The sequence below is a fragment of the Bemisia tabaci genome, chromosome 4 (genome assembly GCF_918797505.1).
Source record: "Bemisia tabaci chromosome 4, PGI_BMITA_v3".
Lineage (NCBI taxonomy): Eukaryota > Metazoa > Arthropoda > Insecta > Hemiptera > Aleyrodidae > Bemisia > Bemisia tabaci.
In genome coordinates, this window is record NC_092796.1 from 38,710,984 (window position 1) to 38,726,822 (window position 15,839).

The 15,839-nt window shown below is 41.5% G+C and overlaps 1 protein-coding gene across 6 annotated transcripts in view; it reads right to left on the reverse strand.

Moving 5' to 3' along the window:
- LOC109031550 (zinc finger protein rotund) overlaps positions 1–15,839 on the reverse strand; it is a 291,268-nt gene that overhangs the window by 132,181 nt on the left and 143,248 nt on the right. For all 6 annotated transcript variants that reach the window (XM_019043126.2, XM_019043127.2, XM_072299817.1 and 3 more), the window contains one exon: positions 5,641–5,703. In XM_019043126.2, the coding sequence (XP_018898671.2) occupies positions 5,641–5,703 (63 nt within the window). The remainder of the gene's footprint in view (positions 1–5,640; positions 5,704–15,839) is intronic.

Consider the following 15,839-nt stretch of genomic DNA (forward strand, 5'->3'; position numbering starts at 1 on the left):
CAAGTCCTACTCCTTCAGTCCTCATGAAATCATTCTTATTCCTCCAAAACAATCGTAGAAATCAGGGTTTTCAGGGTGATTTAAAATGGGACACTAGACAAGGTCTGAAGTAGATGGAAAGGTCACATGTTTTCTCTTTAAAATTTCCCGTGGAGAACAATTCAAACGACGCAAAAATCTATTCAGTATTATAATCTGTAATGTTCAGGATATGCAATTGTTGGATTATTTTTTGGATAACTCTACGCCCATCACACTTGGCTTGAAAATGAACTCGATTGCGCGCTGATTATTGAAGGACAAAGCTGTAGACCAGGGAAAAATAGAGCAAATCCATTGGTGAAAGCCGGTAGTGGCAACGGGCAAAAAAGGTGAATAACAATCGACTGACTAACGTCAAAAATATCGAGGGTCCTTCTGGTAAGTCAATCGATTTCCTCTTCAGTCCATAACAAACACCCGTTTTAACCTATATTATCGCTCCATTTTCCCTTTGTCTCCTTTGTCTATAGCTTTGTCTATCAATTCCAATAATCAACCCGCTGAATTATTAATAGCGGTATTTTGATTGCGCGTGCGCGTCCATTAACCACCAATCAAAACTATCCATTCCACCAACAGCAAGTCGAACATTTGGATCGCATTTAGCAAAAAGGAACTAGCGCGATTACTGAGTTTTCAAAATCGTGCAGCTTCTCCTTTTCTTTTAAAAATACTTAATACATGTACAGTATTAAAATGTACACAATAATAAGCCTTTGAAATTGACAATTTTCTGGTGAGAAGTCAAAACTATTCGCTATTCTGGGAGATTTTTTAGATGATCATGCAGATGCAAAATGTTTACAACGCTGTTATTGAGATCGTTCCTTTTTGCGAAATGCGATCCATTTATTTTTGGTTCGGTTAAGTCTAATTGGTGCAAGTACCTTGGTTGAACCATTGCAGAGAAAACCAGGGTCGGACTGGCTCGCATCTGAGGGCGTAAAACCTAGACCCTTGGCTGGTTAAAGGGGGGTAATGTGACAATTCCAGGTAGGGCATTCCCTACGTGGAGAGGGGCTCAGAAAATTTTGGCAAATCAGCACAAGTTTACGCTATTTTCAGGTTCAAAGTTTATTGATCGAATGGAATAAAAATTGCAAAATTGAACGTGAAGCACAGCATTGAGAGCTCACGGTTCGTGTCATCGCGCCTTCAATTTTTCAGATGCAGCACGGACGTCCATCAAGTACGAATAGTTGTATCTCTGCGCCGTCGTTAACGCGCATCCTTTCCCTCGCTTTATTTCCATATTAAGTTTGTTTGCGTTTGTCTTATTTGTAATGTTGCTTCAAACTAGAGCAGAGCATTGCGAGTTCACGGCTCACGGCATCGCGTCTTACATTTTTCAAACGCAATGTGGACATCCATCTTGCGCGAATAGTTGTATCGCGTTTACATTTTAGCTGTCTCTCATTTTTTAATTTCGAGATAAATTAAGGTTAAGTTTGCCCGAGCTATGCTATGGTATGTCCAGATCAATAGTCATTTGAAAAGGAGAAAATATGTTTAAAGGTCTCTTAAGAGGTCTATAAAGGATGCGTACGTCTAAAAATCGAACCGACCATCGCTCCTAAGGGAGTTACACATAGCGAATGAAGGAGAAGGTGAAAATTTCACAGAAAATTGTTTACGCTTCAGAAAGTAATTCTTGGACCTCTGTTCATCACTATCATGCGTTAAAGCACCTTTCTTTACTCCTAACTCTCTCTTCTTCCATTCATTTAAGAAATTTTTCTCACATATTCTCGGTCGTACTTTTGTTTTTCTTCTTATTTTGCTATCTGTAAGATGAGCGCGTTTTCGGCGCGCAAAGAGGGCGTATATGCCAATGGCAGATTGGCCTTACGGCCAGTCCGAGCCTGTCTCCTATACCTATTAAGATGACTTCAAGTTTATACCATTAGAGACCGAGCATGCAGAATCTGCGTAGAGAAATTGATGGCACATTTGTTAATTCTAAATTAAACCAAAAATAGAAGTCCTTAATTGGAAAGTGTAGTCCATTTTGTCTTTGGCAGCGCTGCAATCCCACGTCACGCAGTGCTGGCGTTTAAATTTCCGAGCTATTTCGGAGCAGGCAGCAAATAAACGAAAAAAACACGAATCGAATGAAATAAATTTAAAATGTTCCTCGTCTATTCAAGTTTACTCCCCAGAGACCTATTAACTGTCACGGTTTAAACTGCCGTATATGTTTGCACCAACCAAATTCCTCTGAATTTTTCGATCCAAATTCTTCCAGTCCGTGATTGCGTGATAACAACAGTATGCCTTCCTCTAAAAACTGCCTGGGAAAAATGAAACACTGGAAAAAAAAAAACACATTGGATCTAGAGTCCAGACTCTTGAAATTATTGAGAAGAAAAAGGACTCAAAAAAAGGATTCAATCAGATTTAAGCTTAAATTAAAAGGAAATCCGCTCAAATTAAGAGGCTTGGTTCTTGATTTAAGCTTAAATCTGATTGAATCAAGAGTATTTTTTCTTGTCGATGTTTTTAAGAGTCTGGATCCTAGATCAAATGTGTTTTTTTTCGCAGTGAAAATTCGTTTTATCGTAGACAAGTTATTCTCAGGGTTACAAGCATCGTATCCCCAACATTAAAAGGACCTTATTTACTCAGGTTTCTGGTTTTTATCTCTTCGTAGTCCTTTTTCGTGCAGCGTCTCTTCATTTGCGCATCTTATAGACTACACTGGAAAAAAAAACACATTGGATCTATCATCCAGACTCTTAAAAACAGCGACAAGAAAAAATACTCTTGATTCAATCAGATTTAAGCATAAATCAAGATCCAAGCCTCTTAATTTGAGCGGATTTCCTTTTCATTTAAGCTCAAATCTGATGTTTTCAAGAGTCTGGACTCTGATGTGTTTTTTTTTTTCCAGTGTATTACCATCTTAAATGGACATTAAAAAAGAGACGAAGGAAAAACCTAACAAAAATGTGTAATCAATACTAAGGTATAGTTGTTTAAAAAGCTGGGGCGTCTAGAGGTCCTAACATTGTATTCCGTGGCGTTGCGTATACTTTGCGATAGATTAATAATTGATTCGCCATTTAAACCAATGGAAAAGGTTCGATGGAGAGGGTGTTCGCAACAGACACCTTCATGTTCGATTCCTCACCATAGCTTCAAATGGTGAGATATCTGTGATCGATCATTTACGTCTCGCTACTGAACGTCCTCTCCTAGCGTATAGAAATTAAACGAACGGTTATGGCGGAAAATTACAATTAGCGGTGAATAGTTGGTTTACAATTTTGAAGGGAAAAAAAGGCTTTTTGAGAGGGGGCTATTCAGTGATAATTTTGAGACTCAAATCAAACACCTGTCTCCATCTTATGACTCAAAGACAAGGAGCAATGCACATGACACAACTGACCCATTATTAAAGGAGTAAAGGCATAAGCCGTAGGAACAGTAGATTACAGAAAAAAAAAAAAAAAAAAAAAAAAAAAAAAAAAAAAAACCGCTACTCGATTGAAGGTATATCGGACAACCAAATTATTTGTGCCGTGCGTCACGCTAAACCCCGCAATCAAAAAAAGAATCCCTCACTGGTGCAGATACAGAATAAATGTAAAAATAACTCGTTTCTGGAATGAGAGTCAGAGCTGTTGCAAAAGTCGTGTGTCCATAAATCCTTCAACTAAGTTAACAGCGCGCCGCTGACTGGATTAAAATTTTACCATCGTGTATGTCACAATTTCGGTCGTAACGATTTACTTGTGGTTTATTCCTAATTATTCCGTATTCATTTATGTATTTATTTATTTGGTTTTATTTTTGCGAGATAACCATCAATCTGGTCTCGAATTCGCTAATCCTCACGTCGCCTTGACATTTCAAGATCTAATGGTCCGAGTTATTTATTCCTGATCGGGTCACTCACAACTTTCGTGCAAAGCGGAGCCATTGCCATAGCTCAGCAGAAAACCTAATTTCAATAAGTGGAAGGTTATACCCTCCGGACTCATGCAGTCAATTTTAAGGTTGCATACGAGTTATGGATATTTATGACCGTCTGCAAAGTACCACCTTAACACTAAAAAATTAACTGAGGCTCAAAGAGCTCTGAAAGCTGGAAAAAGCTCACGTTGGCTGAAATACATACATACATACACACACAAGATGTTAAAAGACTATTTTGATCTCTCCTCTAAGGTGTTTATGGCTCAGATGTTAAAAGCACCAAATAAACGTATCTACCAACCAACCACCTTTAAATAAACGTATCTACCCACCAACCATACATACATAACCTTCTCTGCAGTGGAGATGTTGCATGTGTGAGGAATTTGCAATTTGACCATTGATTCTTATGTAAAAGTTCACGAGAAACACAATGGTGCCAATGGTTTTCTCTGAAATCAACTCTCAAGCTCAAAAAAGCTCTCGAGTTGAGGCCAAAATGGAGGGGATATCCCACGCTATCCTGGGAGTCCACCTCTACATCAAGACAAACTCTCTATCCAAAGATAGGGAGCAAATACATTACCAAATACCATTAGGGAACAAATGGACCTCATTTTGCATTTAGGTAGAAACTAAAATTCCTGGCGCATCCACGGATGCATGATGGAAAACTAATCGTACACAAGTTATTATCAAACTGAGTCAGAAATTAAAGTTTCGAATTGCAACATGTAGTCCAAATAAATGGTGCACATCGTGTGTCACTCGACCAGGTCACTGCCGTGCTATGAAAGAACGACGTATGAGCCTTCAGGCGTTGCCAAGTTTCTTTTGAGAAAATATGAATTTATTGGGAAAGTTACCAATATTTTTCTTCCGATTTTTCAGACAGTATTTTTTGCATTGTAATCTAAGATATCTGAAAAATTCAAGGACAAAACTGAGCATAACCTCCTTCCAAAATGAACATTTTATCGGTGGAAATCTGGCGACTTTCGAATGTTCATGCGGCGTTTTTCCTAAGCACGGCAGAACAAGCGCGTGCTAAAAGTTCCAGTGCTCATCGGAGACCAAATAAATTACGGGAGAACTTCCTTGTCGGACTCGAGATGCAATCAGAAATTAGTTGCTCTGTATTTTTATTCGGACATCTGTCGAAGAACCAGATCGTCGGAGGCGACTTCCGCGCTGGCCGGTTCCCCGTTTCACCGATTCCACTTTTTCTCCCTTTTTTCGGCGGTGCATTGGTTTTATGTCCACTTACGTAATGAAGAGCGACAGCCAACAGCTTTCTCAAATCGCTCTTAGAATGTCGAGACGTGATAATCGACTATCGATAGTATTCCATTTGAAGCTATGGTAAAGAATCGATTATTAAGGTGTTCGTTGCAACAGTGGCGTGGCGTGCTTTGCGATGTATCGAATGATCTGCCATTTAAGCCTATGGAAAAGTATCGATAAATAGGGTGTTTGCAGTGAGCACCTTAATACTCGATTATTTACCATACATTCAAATGGAGGAATATCGATAATCGATCATTCACGCCACGCCACTGCGTTGCGCAAACAACCTGTTCGTCGATCGTTTTTCATTGGTTTAAATGGCAGATCGATCGATATATCGCAAAACATGCCACGCCACTGATCCACGGCTGTAACTCAAGAATCAAGACTCACCTCGTATCCTTGCTTCGTCATTTGTTGCCGCGGCCATCCGTAGTCCACGTCTTTGCCGCAGTGCTGAAACAAAACAAAAAATCGTCAATTTTGGCCGGATAACTAAGTTCTCCAGTTCCAACTATACGTTACAGAGCAGTATCGAAATGTTCACGTTAACAGTTTTGAAAAAGAATCGGACATATTTCTGTCAAACGGAACTAAGCGCCATCGAGGTAGGAAGGTAGAGGGGAGCTTGGATTGGCGACGGAACCGGGCGTCGGGCTCATTCGTTCCTATAGCAATGCTTTTCCATGGCGCTTAGTTCCGTTTGACAGAACGCGCTATCCGGGATTCTAAATTCCTCAAAAGGAACTCAAATTGGTGCTTAGTTCCGTTTGACAGAAATACGTCCAATTATTATCTGTAATATCCAAGATAGGTAACATCAGAGACAAGAGACCCTCTATCAGGCCTTTAGGCTCCTTAGCCTTTTGACGACCGGTGAAAGCTTTAACTTTTGGGAACTCAACGCTTCCTTATGGAATGAGTCAGTTACGCTGGTTATGGAATCTTGGGTTGACGCATTATTCTTGTAGATTAGCTAAAAATAATGAGACCTGTGTAAACAACAACTTTCTACGTTCAATATTAACCTAGATATAGATAAATTAGCACTATGGCAGCCCGAAAATACATATAAAATTGGAGAGGAGAAGACGAGGACGAGGCTTACAATGGAGATGTTGCATGTGTGAGGAATTTGCGATTTGACTGTTGATCCTTACGTAAAAGTTTGCAAGAAACACGGTGGTGCCACTGGTTTTCTCTGAAATTAACTCCCAAGCTCAAAAAAAGCTCTCTAAGTGAGGCCAAAATGGAGGGGATATCCCACGCTATCCTGAGAGTCCACCTCTACATCAAAACAAACTCTCCATGCAAAGATAGGGAGCAAATACATTGAGAAGGCTGCCACTTTATTTGGGGACTCTAAAACTGAAAACACGGCAACCCTGCTAATGTATTTGCTCCCTATCTTTGCATAGAGAGTTTGTGATGATGTAGAGGTGGACTTCCAGGATAACGTGGGATATCTCCTCCAATTTGGCCTCAACCTGAGAGCTTTTTTAGAGCTTAGGAATTGATTTCAGAGAAAACCAGTGGCACCATCGTGTTTCTCGCGAACTTTTGCACAAGAATCAATAGTCAAATCGCAAATTCCCCACACATGCAACATCTCCATTTAGCCTCGTCTCCACCTTTTCTTGTCCTATTTTAATCTAGGTATATACCGCTTTGAAATATTCGATTTCTGACGTCATTCACCGCGACGGTGGCACCCTTGATTTCTTCCACCAACAGGATCGTTTCATGTTCCTTATGTCTTCTATGTCTATAGCTTTGTCTGTGAATTTCAATAATCAGTCCACAGATGGTTTCTTCTGAAAAAGGCCCAATGTAAATATTATTGGTATCCCAGTCGCTTTATCTCTTTTTTTAAAGACAAAACCGAAAACCAAGCGGACATTTATCGACGAGTGCGGAATTTTTATGAACATGATGACAGGTCTTTTTTATCCGGGCCGTCTGCGGTGGCAGCTTTGCATTCATTACCGATCGATTAGGTCCACCTAAATATTATGATGACGCGGAGGATATGGGAGATGCAAAAAGGGATAAATAAATAAATAAATTAATACCGCCAATGGGACTGCTCTGCCGCGGTGAGGGCTGTCCTCATTCGTCACATTATCGCTCGCATAAAACTCGTGGAAAAAAGCGGTCCTTGCACACAACAAGGGAAAAATTAACTCCGGAATGCCTGGCCGCTTTGAGCCTGGATTCGCATGATCCGATAACCGAACAAAGAGTATCAATCTGCATGGGTTGAATTTTTTTCCATCGTTTGACCGAATATACCCTCCCCCGCCCGTCGAGTTCGCCCCACCGTCCCGAATCGATAAAAATGAATACTGGATATTAGGCTGGCGTTTCTATATGGAGGACGAAGAGCGTTATAATTGGTCCGGACTTTTGATACGGATCCACTCAAGATACTGCCCGAAAGAGGACGTCTATCTGATGTTGCCAATCCGCACTGAAAATTGGAAGTATTTCTCCTAAACGCGGAGAAAAAAACTTCGTGCACGGGACCCAAAGTTGAGGTCATATGGATCTCTGAAGTTTCCGGATCACGCATCCGGAAACTTGAGGTCCAGCTGCCGAGGTTCGGGTCAGACATCTGAAGTACTTCGGTATATACCGAAGGGTTCAGGTCACACATCTGAAGTACTCGGTGCATACCGCAGTACTTCAGATGCCCAACCCGAACTTCGGCAGTTGGACCTCAAGTTTTTGGATGCGTGATCCGAAAACTTCAGAGATCCATGTGACCTCAACTTCGGGTCCCATGCACGAAGTTTGTTTCTCCGTGAACGGAATAATAGACGAAAGGGAAGATGGGGTGCGCTCTAGTTGAATAAGGAACACTGTGAAAGTGGGCGTGATTCCCTTAGCTTGAATGGAACAGCAGGATCTTACATTCTACCAAACGAAACTAATAAGCGCCAACTGAATGCGGCACTCATGAGCCATGGGCTTATGACGAGAGCGTTGTGGACAGGGCTCATGAGTTAAAGAACCCCGTACCCGATCCCGAATCCATTACCGCTGACGTCACTGGCGCTTTATAATTCCCATTCATTCATATGGCCCTCAACTAACTGCGTCGGGGTTCTAAACGAAAAAACGGTGGTATACACTTTCCTATCAGTATGAAAATTCACTCACCTTCTAAAAATGTGACAATCCCGTGAAGGACTGACAGGCTATGCCAAAGAAGAGACTTCTGACATCACGCAGATGTTCATCAATTCTCATTCTTATAATTATTCAGCGTGAATTTTAGGTGTTGCTTCGAAATAACATACTGACCGCAAGGATGCCATACAAATCGTCCCTTTTCTGACGTAAGGAGGGGCAGAACCCTTCTTCCACGTGAGCCTTGAAAAGCATAGAGTTGTATGGAGAGCAGGGCTCACATGGAAGCAGAGATGCGCCCTTACATCAGAGCATCAAAGAAATGACCAAATAAATCAAAATGGAAGATAGCACAAAATCAAATAAAATATGAGCGTCTTAGACCTCGGAGATGAGTACTTTTTAAAAAAAAAAAAAAAATTATTTTGCTTAAAAACGAAATCTACATTTTCCCGGAGTTAGGCAGTTTTCTAGGTAAGAGATCCAACTTTGTCGGGAGCATTATCAGTATTCCTCCGAACAGCCGTCTAAAAAAGGGGTGTTTTATTAGGATTAAGAGTCCGAGTTTAAAAAACTCTCCGAGAGCATCCTCATTTATGAACTTAAGTCAATTTCGTTTATCGGTCAGTGCTTATATTAACTCCGGAATGATTTACGGACGGATCTCCTCCAGATGGGAGTAAAATCAGTAGCCATCATTAGATAGGCCGGGGTGAGCTAGGCACGGGCAAGGGTTCCGAGGAGGACAAAAAAAGTCCCGAATCAAATGAAGAGGAAAAAATCCACCATAATTAGTTCACAGTTGCGCTCGGGTGCGGTCAGAAAAAAGTCTATATTAGCGCCGAGGCGAGGGTTCGAAATTATAGGAAAAACCACTTTGTGTGCCCAAATAATTGAATCACGGGAGCACGGGAGGCCGGCCGAAAAAGAAAAAAAACCGGAGGTGATACGAGCGGCATCATTTTTTTCTTCCTTTTTTTCGGGTGTTAGATGTCAATTCTGCTCTTGCAGTATGCCAGCTGTTGGTAAAAAAAAGTAAGGGTGCTGAGGTTGCCATGGTAACAAAGGGGCAAGGTCGACCGCCGGCTCTCGCGCCACGTCGCGCCGTGCCGTCGGTCCGGACCCAGACTCCTGTACTTAGGAAGAAAGCCGTATGAGCCTTCAGACGTTGCCAAATCCTCTTTGATAAGATACGAATTTATTGGGAAAATAATGAATATTTTTCTCCCGATTTTTCAGACAATATTGAGGGCAGTTTAATCTAAAATATCTGAAATTTTCAAAGACAAATATGTATAAGTTTCTTCCAAAATAAACATTTTATCCGTGGAAATTTGGCAACTCTCGAATGTTCGTACGGCGTTCTTCCTTAGGCCGGCAGCAGACGCATCTTGGGAATGCGATCAGCACATGTGTAGCTGTCGGAAAGAGGTGAAAATCCATATAACTCACCCGGAAAAAGCCGGGGTTTTTGAGAGAAGTGGCAACGCCGGCGCGCAAGACTGGGCACGGGACGCTCCGCGGTTGAGGCAGGTCATAAAGTGACGTTTTTTCTTCCTCTTTTTTCGACACGGATTTTTTACTTTTTTTCCAGTATCTTCGCGAGTCACCGCACCACTTGTGTATATCCTTTAAAAAAAGCGGCGCGGAAAAAACCTAGTTCACACAGGGGGGAGTTTGTTGACACTGCGGGAAAGAAAGTTAGTAAAAAACGATCGGGGCAAAAAAGAAAAAAAAGTAAATAAAGAGTAAAAAACGGCGGTAATGTTTCCCGTAGGTCAGTTCCGCGCCGGGTCAATGGAGAAAAAATTACGTAATTTGACTTTAACTACTGCAACCGGATTTCTCATTTCTACGCACCCGAAAATCCCGTTTCTTTCCCTGTTTTCCACTATTCGACAGCTTTTTGTGCTTCTTTAATTGGCTTGTTTTTCGCCCGACTTAAGAATTACGAGCGGATTTCCGCGTCACTTTTCCCTCTTACGATTCAGGTTAAAAGGCCCCACTGATCTACTTTCTGGGACGGGAAAGTGAATTTTTTATCAAGATTTTTTCTCGCCCTTTTTTCTGGCATAACAAAATTCATCGCTCCTTCTCCTTGTACTTCTTTTCCCAAGTCTCTATTCTTTTACTTATTATATTGTGTTTAACCTCTCGTGAACTTGTGAACCCAGTAAGATAAAAAAAGTTCAATGAAATAAAATAATAGAAACCGACATTGAGGGTAGTAATTGAAAATGAATAAAACAGAGACAAAAAGTCCGCTTAAGAATGTTACTGACGTGTCCGAAAGTTCACGTATTACACGTAATATGATCGAACCAGTAGTCCCATGTGAAACTAAGTGACATGTGAAGTAAGAAATGCTGAAGATGGGTCAGAAAGTTTGCTTAAGTTTTCACACGAGCTTAGCGGAATTTGTGGGCAATTTCACACTTAAAAAGTATTTTCATTTATTATATTAAATTATTATTATTATTATTTTAATTATTATTGTTATATTTTTTCTGTATTCATAGTTTGTGCATAACAGAGTCATTGTATACTCGGCTAGTTGAACACATTTTACACTGTGGGACAGCAAAAATGTTAGATCGGAGACAAAGACGAAGCGTGAATGATCAATTATCGACATTTTCCCGTTTGAAGCTATGGTAAAGAATCGATTATTGCGGTATTTGTTGCCAACATCCTGTTTATCGATCCTTTTCTGTAGGTTTAAATGATAGATCAATCGATATATCGCAAAGCACGCCACGCCAATAATCGGAGTAGGATCAGATGTAGAGTTTCCCTCTGAAGCAACGATTTTCCTCGATAACTGGGGGGCCATAGGCCAAACCTCCTGGGGCCGAATTTTGTAGGTCCTTCCACCCTGCTTGAATATACTTAGGACGGGTCTCAACTGCACTTAAGTCCGGCTTAGTGCTTCTGATTGGCCGGTGGTGCGGTTTGAACTCATCGATGGCTGTTGCACTCCGTGTAAAAAGCCGACAAAATTCGGCCCCTGACTGCCCCAGGCGATTCGTACGTGCCTCAGAGGTCATACGTTACGCGTTTTTCTTGAGTGATATAACGCAAGTAGTACGGAAGAATGGAAACCGAGGATGACCTTCATTTTCCGTATCTGCTCCAGGACACCTAGCGTCTTACGATTGACTGGAGGCGCCGTTGCTTATCGCTGTAGCGGAGGTGTAGAACGTGGAAAGGGGAGGAAAGGGAGGCAGCGCCGGCCGTGGCACTGGGTCAATGTTCGGGTCGCGCCGGCACAACTTTTCCAGTCGATATGAGCCACCGCATGCCGCCTTTCCGCAGTCCACGTCTTGTGCATTTCAGACGTTTTATTAAATCTCCTCCTAATTTATCTGGGAAGCTCGCTGTGATTGCTCGAGGGCGGGGGAGGGAGAGAGGGAGAGGAGGAGTTATTTTAAAGAGCGGCACTTTTTTGTAGTATATGGATTTCTCTGCTTCGGCACTCTATGATTCGGGTGCTACAATCAACGATGATCCCCATGCACTTCTGAGGCGATGAGGAAAGCGAAAGTGCCTTCAATTTTGAACATGCAACACGCACATCCATAGAACACGAATAGTTGTATCAAGGCGCCACAACCAGCTCACAATCAGTGTGGTATGCTCAGGTCGAGATAATCACCGATTTGAGCGAGAAAAACAGTAAAAATGTTCACATATCTATTCAATTCAAAGAAGAGTATCTAATTTCTGGCAAGATGGCAGTTGAGAAAAATCGAAGGTCCGAAAAAGTGAAATTTTGTAGTTATACTTGAAAATTTTCTTCTTGAAGAATGTGAAAATTTGCGGAGAAGATTTTCGATGATTTTGTGGAATTATTCATTTATACAGATCGATTATTTTGAGTTGTAGAATTGGAGCAAACTCTCGATGTCGAAGTCACTAATCGAATTCCGCACCTTGAAGCTCTCATCACTATTCAGTTTTGTCGAAAAAAGGCATCTAGACTAAATATTCGGGAATCAGAGCCATCGTCAGAAATCGATGTATTATACAAGAATAATCTCACAATATCTCGGGTCTCGTCCCCCCCCCCCCTCTTCTCTCTCACTGTTATCCAAATTTATTGCATTAAACAGATCATCGAGCTTTACCGTGTAAAATATTTAAATCGTAAAAATGTATTATTCGTATTTTATTTACTTATTTTTTTATTTAGTTTTTTTCTAGACAGAAGTAAGTAAGGTCAGGAAACCTGTTTCGAGGCGCCTTCTCCCACTTTACCTATATTTCTCTTTTTTGTGCGTTTTTTCTCTCCTTGAGATTGCCCCCATAGCTTAAATGCAGTGGCGTGGCGTGCTTTGCGATACATCGATTGATCTGCCACTTTATTGATATGCTCTAAACTAGTTATTTCATTCACTTTAAAAATCTTAATTCAAGTTTGATTGCCTTAGCCTGAGATTTATAGTTTCAAATTTTTACATTATAACGCTGCTTTTATTTTCGAAGGAATCCAGGGTATCTTAGTGAATACGCCAAAACTGTCATAACAAGTCAATGCTAATTCTTCAACAGCCAACCCTCCCTTAAATTTATTTATTGATTGGTAATATTTTAATCTATATTTAGTGCATTACTTTTATTTTTCATTAAAAAAATTAAACTATGGATGAGATTAGAAAAATATTGAGGATGAAGATTTCAAAGCTACTGGTTTGAGCTACGAGAGTCTCAGAAGGTCTAGAGACATACAAGAAGAATATCTAGGCATAGAGAGTGAAATGTCAAATATTTGAAGAACTCAGACTCCAATGGGAACAATGACAGATATCATGAACAATAAGATCTAGCGGCTACCGCCCGCTGAAAATTAAGATATCTCATGCGTGGAATTCTCTATAATTTTTTCGCCCTTGAAATATTCAAAGAATTCAGCGAATTATGTAGTGTCCGAAATTATTCTACTATTGGGATCATTTCTTATTAACAGCTATTACTATATTTACACGTGTAAGGCTGAAATATTTTTGTACCATCAAGAGGAAAATTTGAAAGAAAGTGCCCTCGCAGTCGATAGTAGAATCATCCGGGATATTTTTTTTTTTTTTTTTTTTTTTTTTTTTTTCAACGAGAGGCAAGCATTTTCAAATGGAGCAACATTCCTGGCGACTGCCGGCAACATTTCCACATGGGCAAGAATTTTCAGTGGCGCGGCGTGCTTTGCAATACATCGATTGATCTGTCATTTAAATCTATAGAAAAGGATCGATAAATAGAATGTTCGCAACTAAAACCTTAGAAAGCGATCTTTTACCAAGGTTTCAGATGGGGAGTATCAATAATCGATCATTCGCGCTTCGCCACTGAGGATTTTATCCACCAGGCTTAGGGATACACGCGTCAGTCTAATAATATGAAAGAATCAGTTTCTGAATAGAGGAGGGAATGGATGAAAAACTATGCAGTAAATAAAACATGAATAATAAAATAGAGGTGATAAAACTTTGCAAAATGTGTTGCGTCTCTCTAGATCTGAAAAATGTTCGAGAGTTAGGTGACTTTTTTTTGAAAGCTTACCACCTGGACTCGTGATAAAAATGCCGATTACATGAACCATTCGGTTCGCATCTACTGAAGAAAAGGTTCGACCGCATGAGCGGACCGTTCGGTGTTTCAAATCGATCGAACGATTCTGTCTCTCAAAGTGAAATTTCGGTTCTTATTATCAATGCGTATGAAAATTAAATCGAGGATTCATGAGAATTAACCCTCTTTTTCAGTTAGTTCATTTGAAGACTGAGAAATAAAGTTCAGTCATCATAATATGAACCGTGAGTCCTGTGATCAAAATCGGCCGTACTCTTCGGTTCATTGGACCACTTTTCCGGTTCTGAGGACTGTATCCACAAATTTTTTTTCTATCATTTGATTTGGTTTGAAAGTTCGATTGCATGAACCAAGGATGCAGTTCCTAGAGTCGGGATCACGGTTCCATGATCCGATTATTGCGTCCGATGTCACTACTTCCATTTCCCGGAACTAATTCCAAATTTTGAGATTTGAGATTTTCCTGAATTTTTCCCGGAACTTTAGAAATTCCCAAAAGGTTCCGGACCTTTTGCATTTTTCGGAACTTTCCCGAACTTTTGAGAACGGGAGGAATTGAGACAAAAAATTTCCAAATTCCAGAACTTTTTGCGGTCATGGAATGAAAGCACTGGCCGACGCAGAACACCGTACTTACGGTCCATATGCCCGAACTTTTATGTTAGTAAAGAGTCTGATCTTACACTGGACAGTGGATCGAGAGTCCAGACTCTTGAAAACATTGACAAGAAAAAGGACTCTTGATTTAATCAGCTTTAAACTTAAATCAAAAGGAAATCCGCTCAAATTAAGAGGCTTGGTTCTTGATTTGAGCTTAGAGCTTAAATCTGATTGAATCAAGAATATTTTTTCTTGTCGATGTTTTTAAGAGTCTGGACTCTAGATCCAATGTGTTTTTTTTCCAGTGTATGAACTAAACTTTCGGTCCTAGGAATCGAAATTCCGCTTTGGCAAACCGAATACATAGTTCGATCGATACGCTACACCGTTCGGCTCATGCCGATTTCGTTTCCCCGAAACTTTTTTTCCAGTGTATCTTCCCCAGGCCCTGGACGGCGAGAGCGCCAACCCTGCCCGTCGCGAGCGAACGCGGTGGACATAGCATCCCGGATCGCCGGCGGGCGGGCGGGCGGCGCTGAATTTTCGAGCGACCAGACACAGTTTGATCAATTAGTCAAGACAAAAACGGGACGAACGAAAACGCAAAACATAGAGGGGGAGAAAAAAGTGTCAAACCTACCGGAGAGCCGGGGATTTTTTTCCCTCTTTTTCCCACTTTTTTTTCCGGCTAATAAAGAGCATGCGTTCCTCCGCCGCGCCGCCCGCCGCCTCCCCTGTCATTTAGAGCCACCCCTCCGCGCGCTTTTTTCCCTTTCTTTTTTTCCGGCCCTTATTGATTTTTTTATTACGCTCACCGTCTCCCCCACCCCGGCTGCAACCCTCGCGCGCGCCGCCCGCTCCCCTCCCCCGGGCGGATGCGCCCCCCCGCCCCCGCCCCCGCGCCGCTCGCTCGCTCGGCCACCTAACTGCATCTTTAATATCGGGATTAGAGCGCTCTCCCCGCCTCCGCGAATTATTCTTTTCTTCCAGACTTTTATTTGCAGATTTTCGGGATGCTTTATCTTTTCCTGATATTTCTAACCGTGCTCCCGAGTGTTTTCGCCGAGGTTATTTTAGTACTGACCACCCCCCCTCCCGCCTTTCCCCCCTATACCGCCTGCCCCCGATAAAAGCTCGTCTAGACGGGTTCATCGCCGCTCTTTCAGTGGCCGAGCGATAGGTCATGCCGCTTATCGCTCGCTACATGCAACACTTGAGTTGACTAATTAACATTGAACGCGTGCACCCTGGACGCAGTGATTTACCGTCCGTTATTA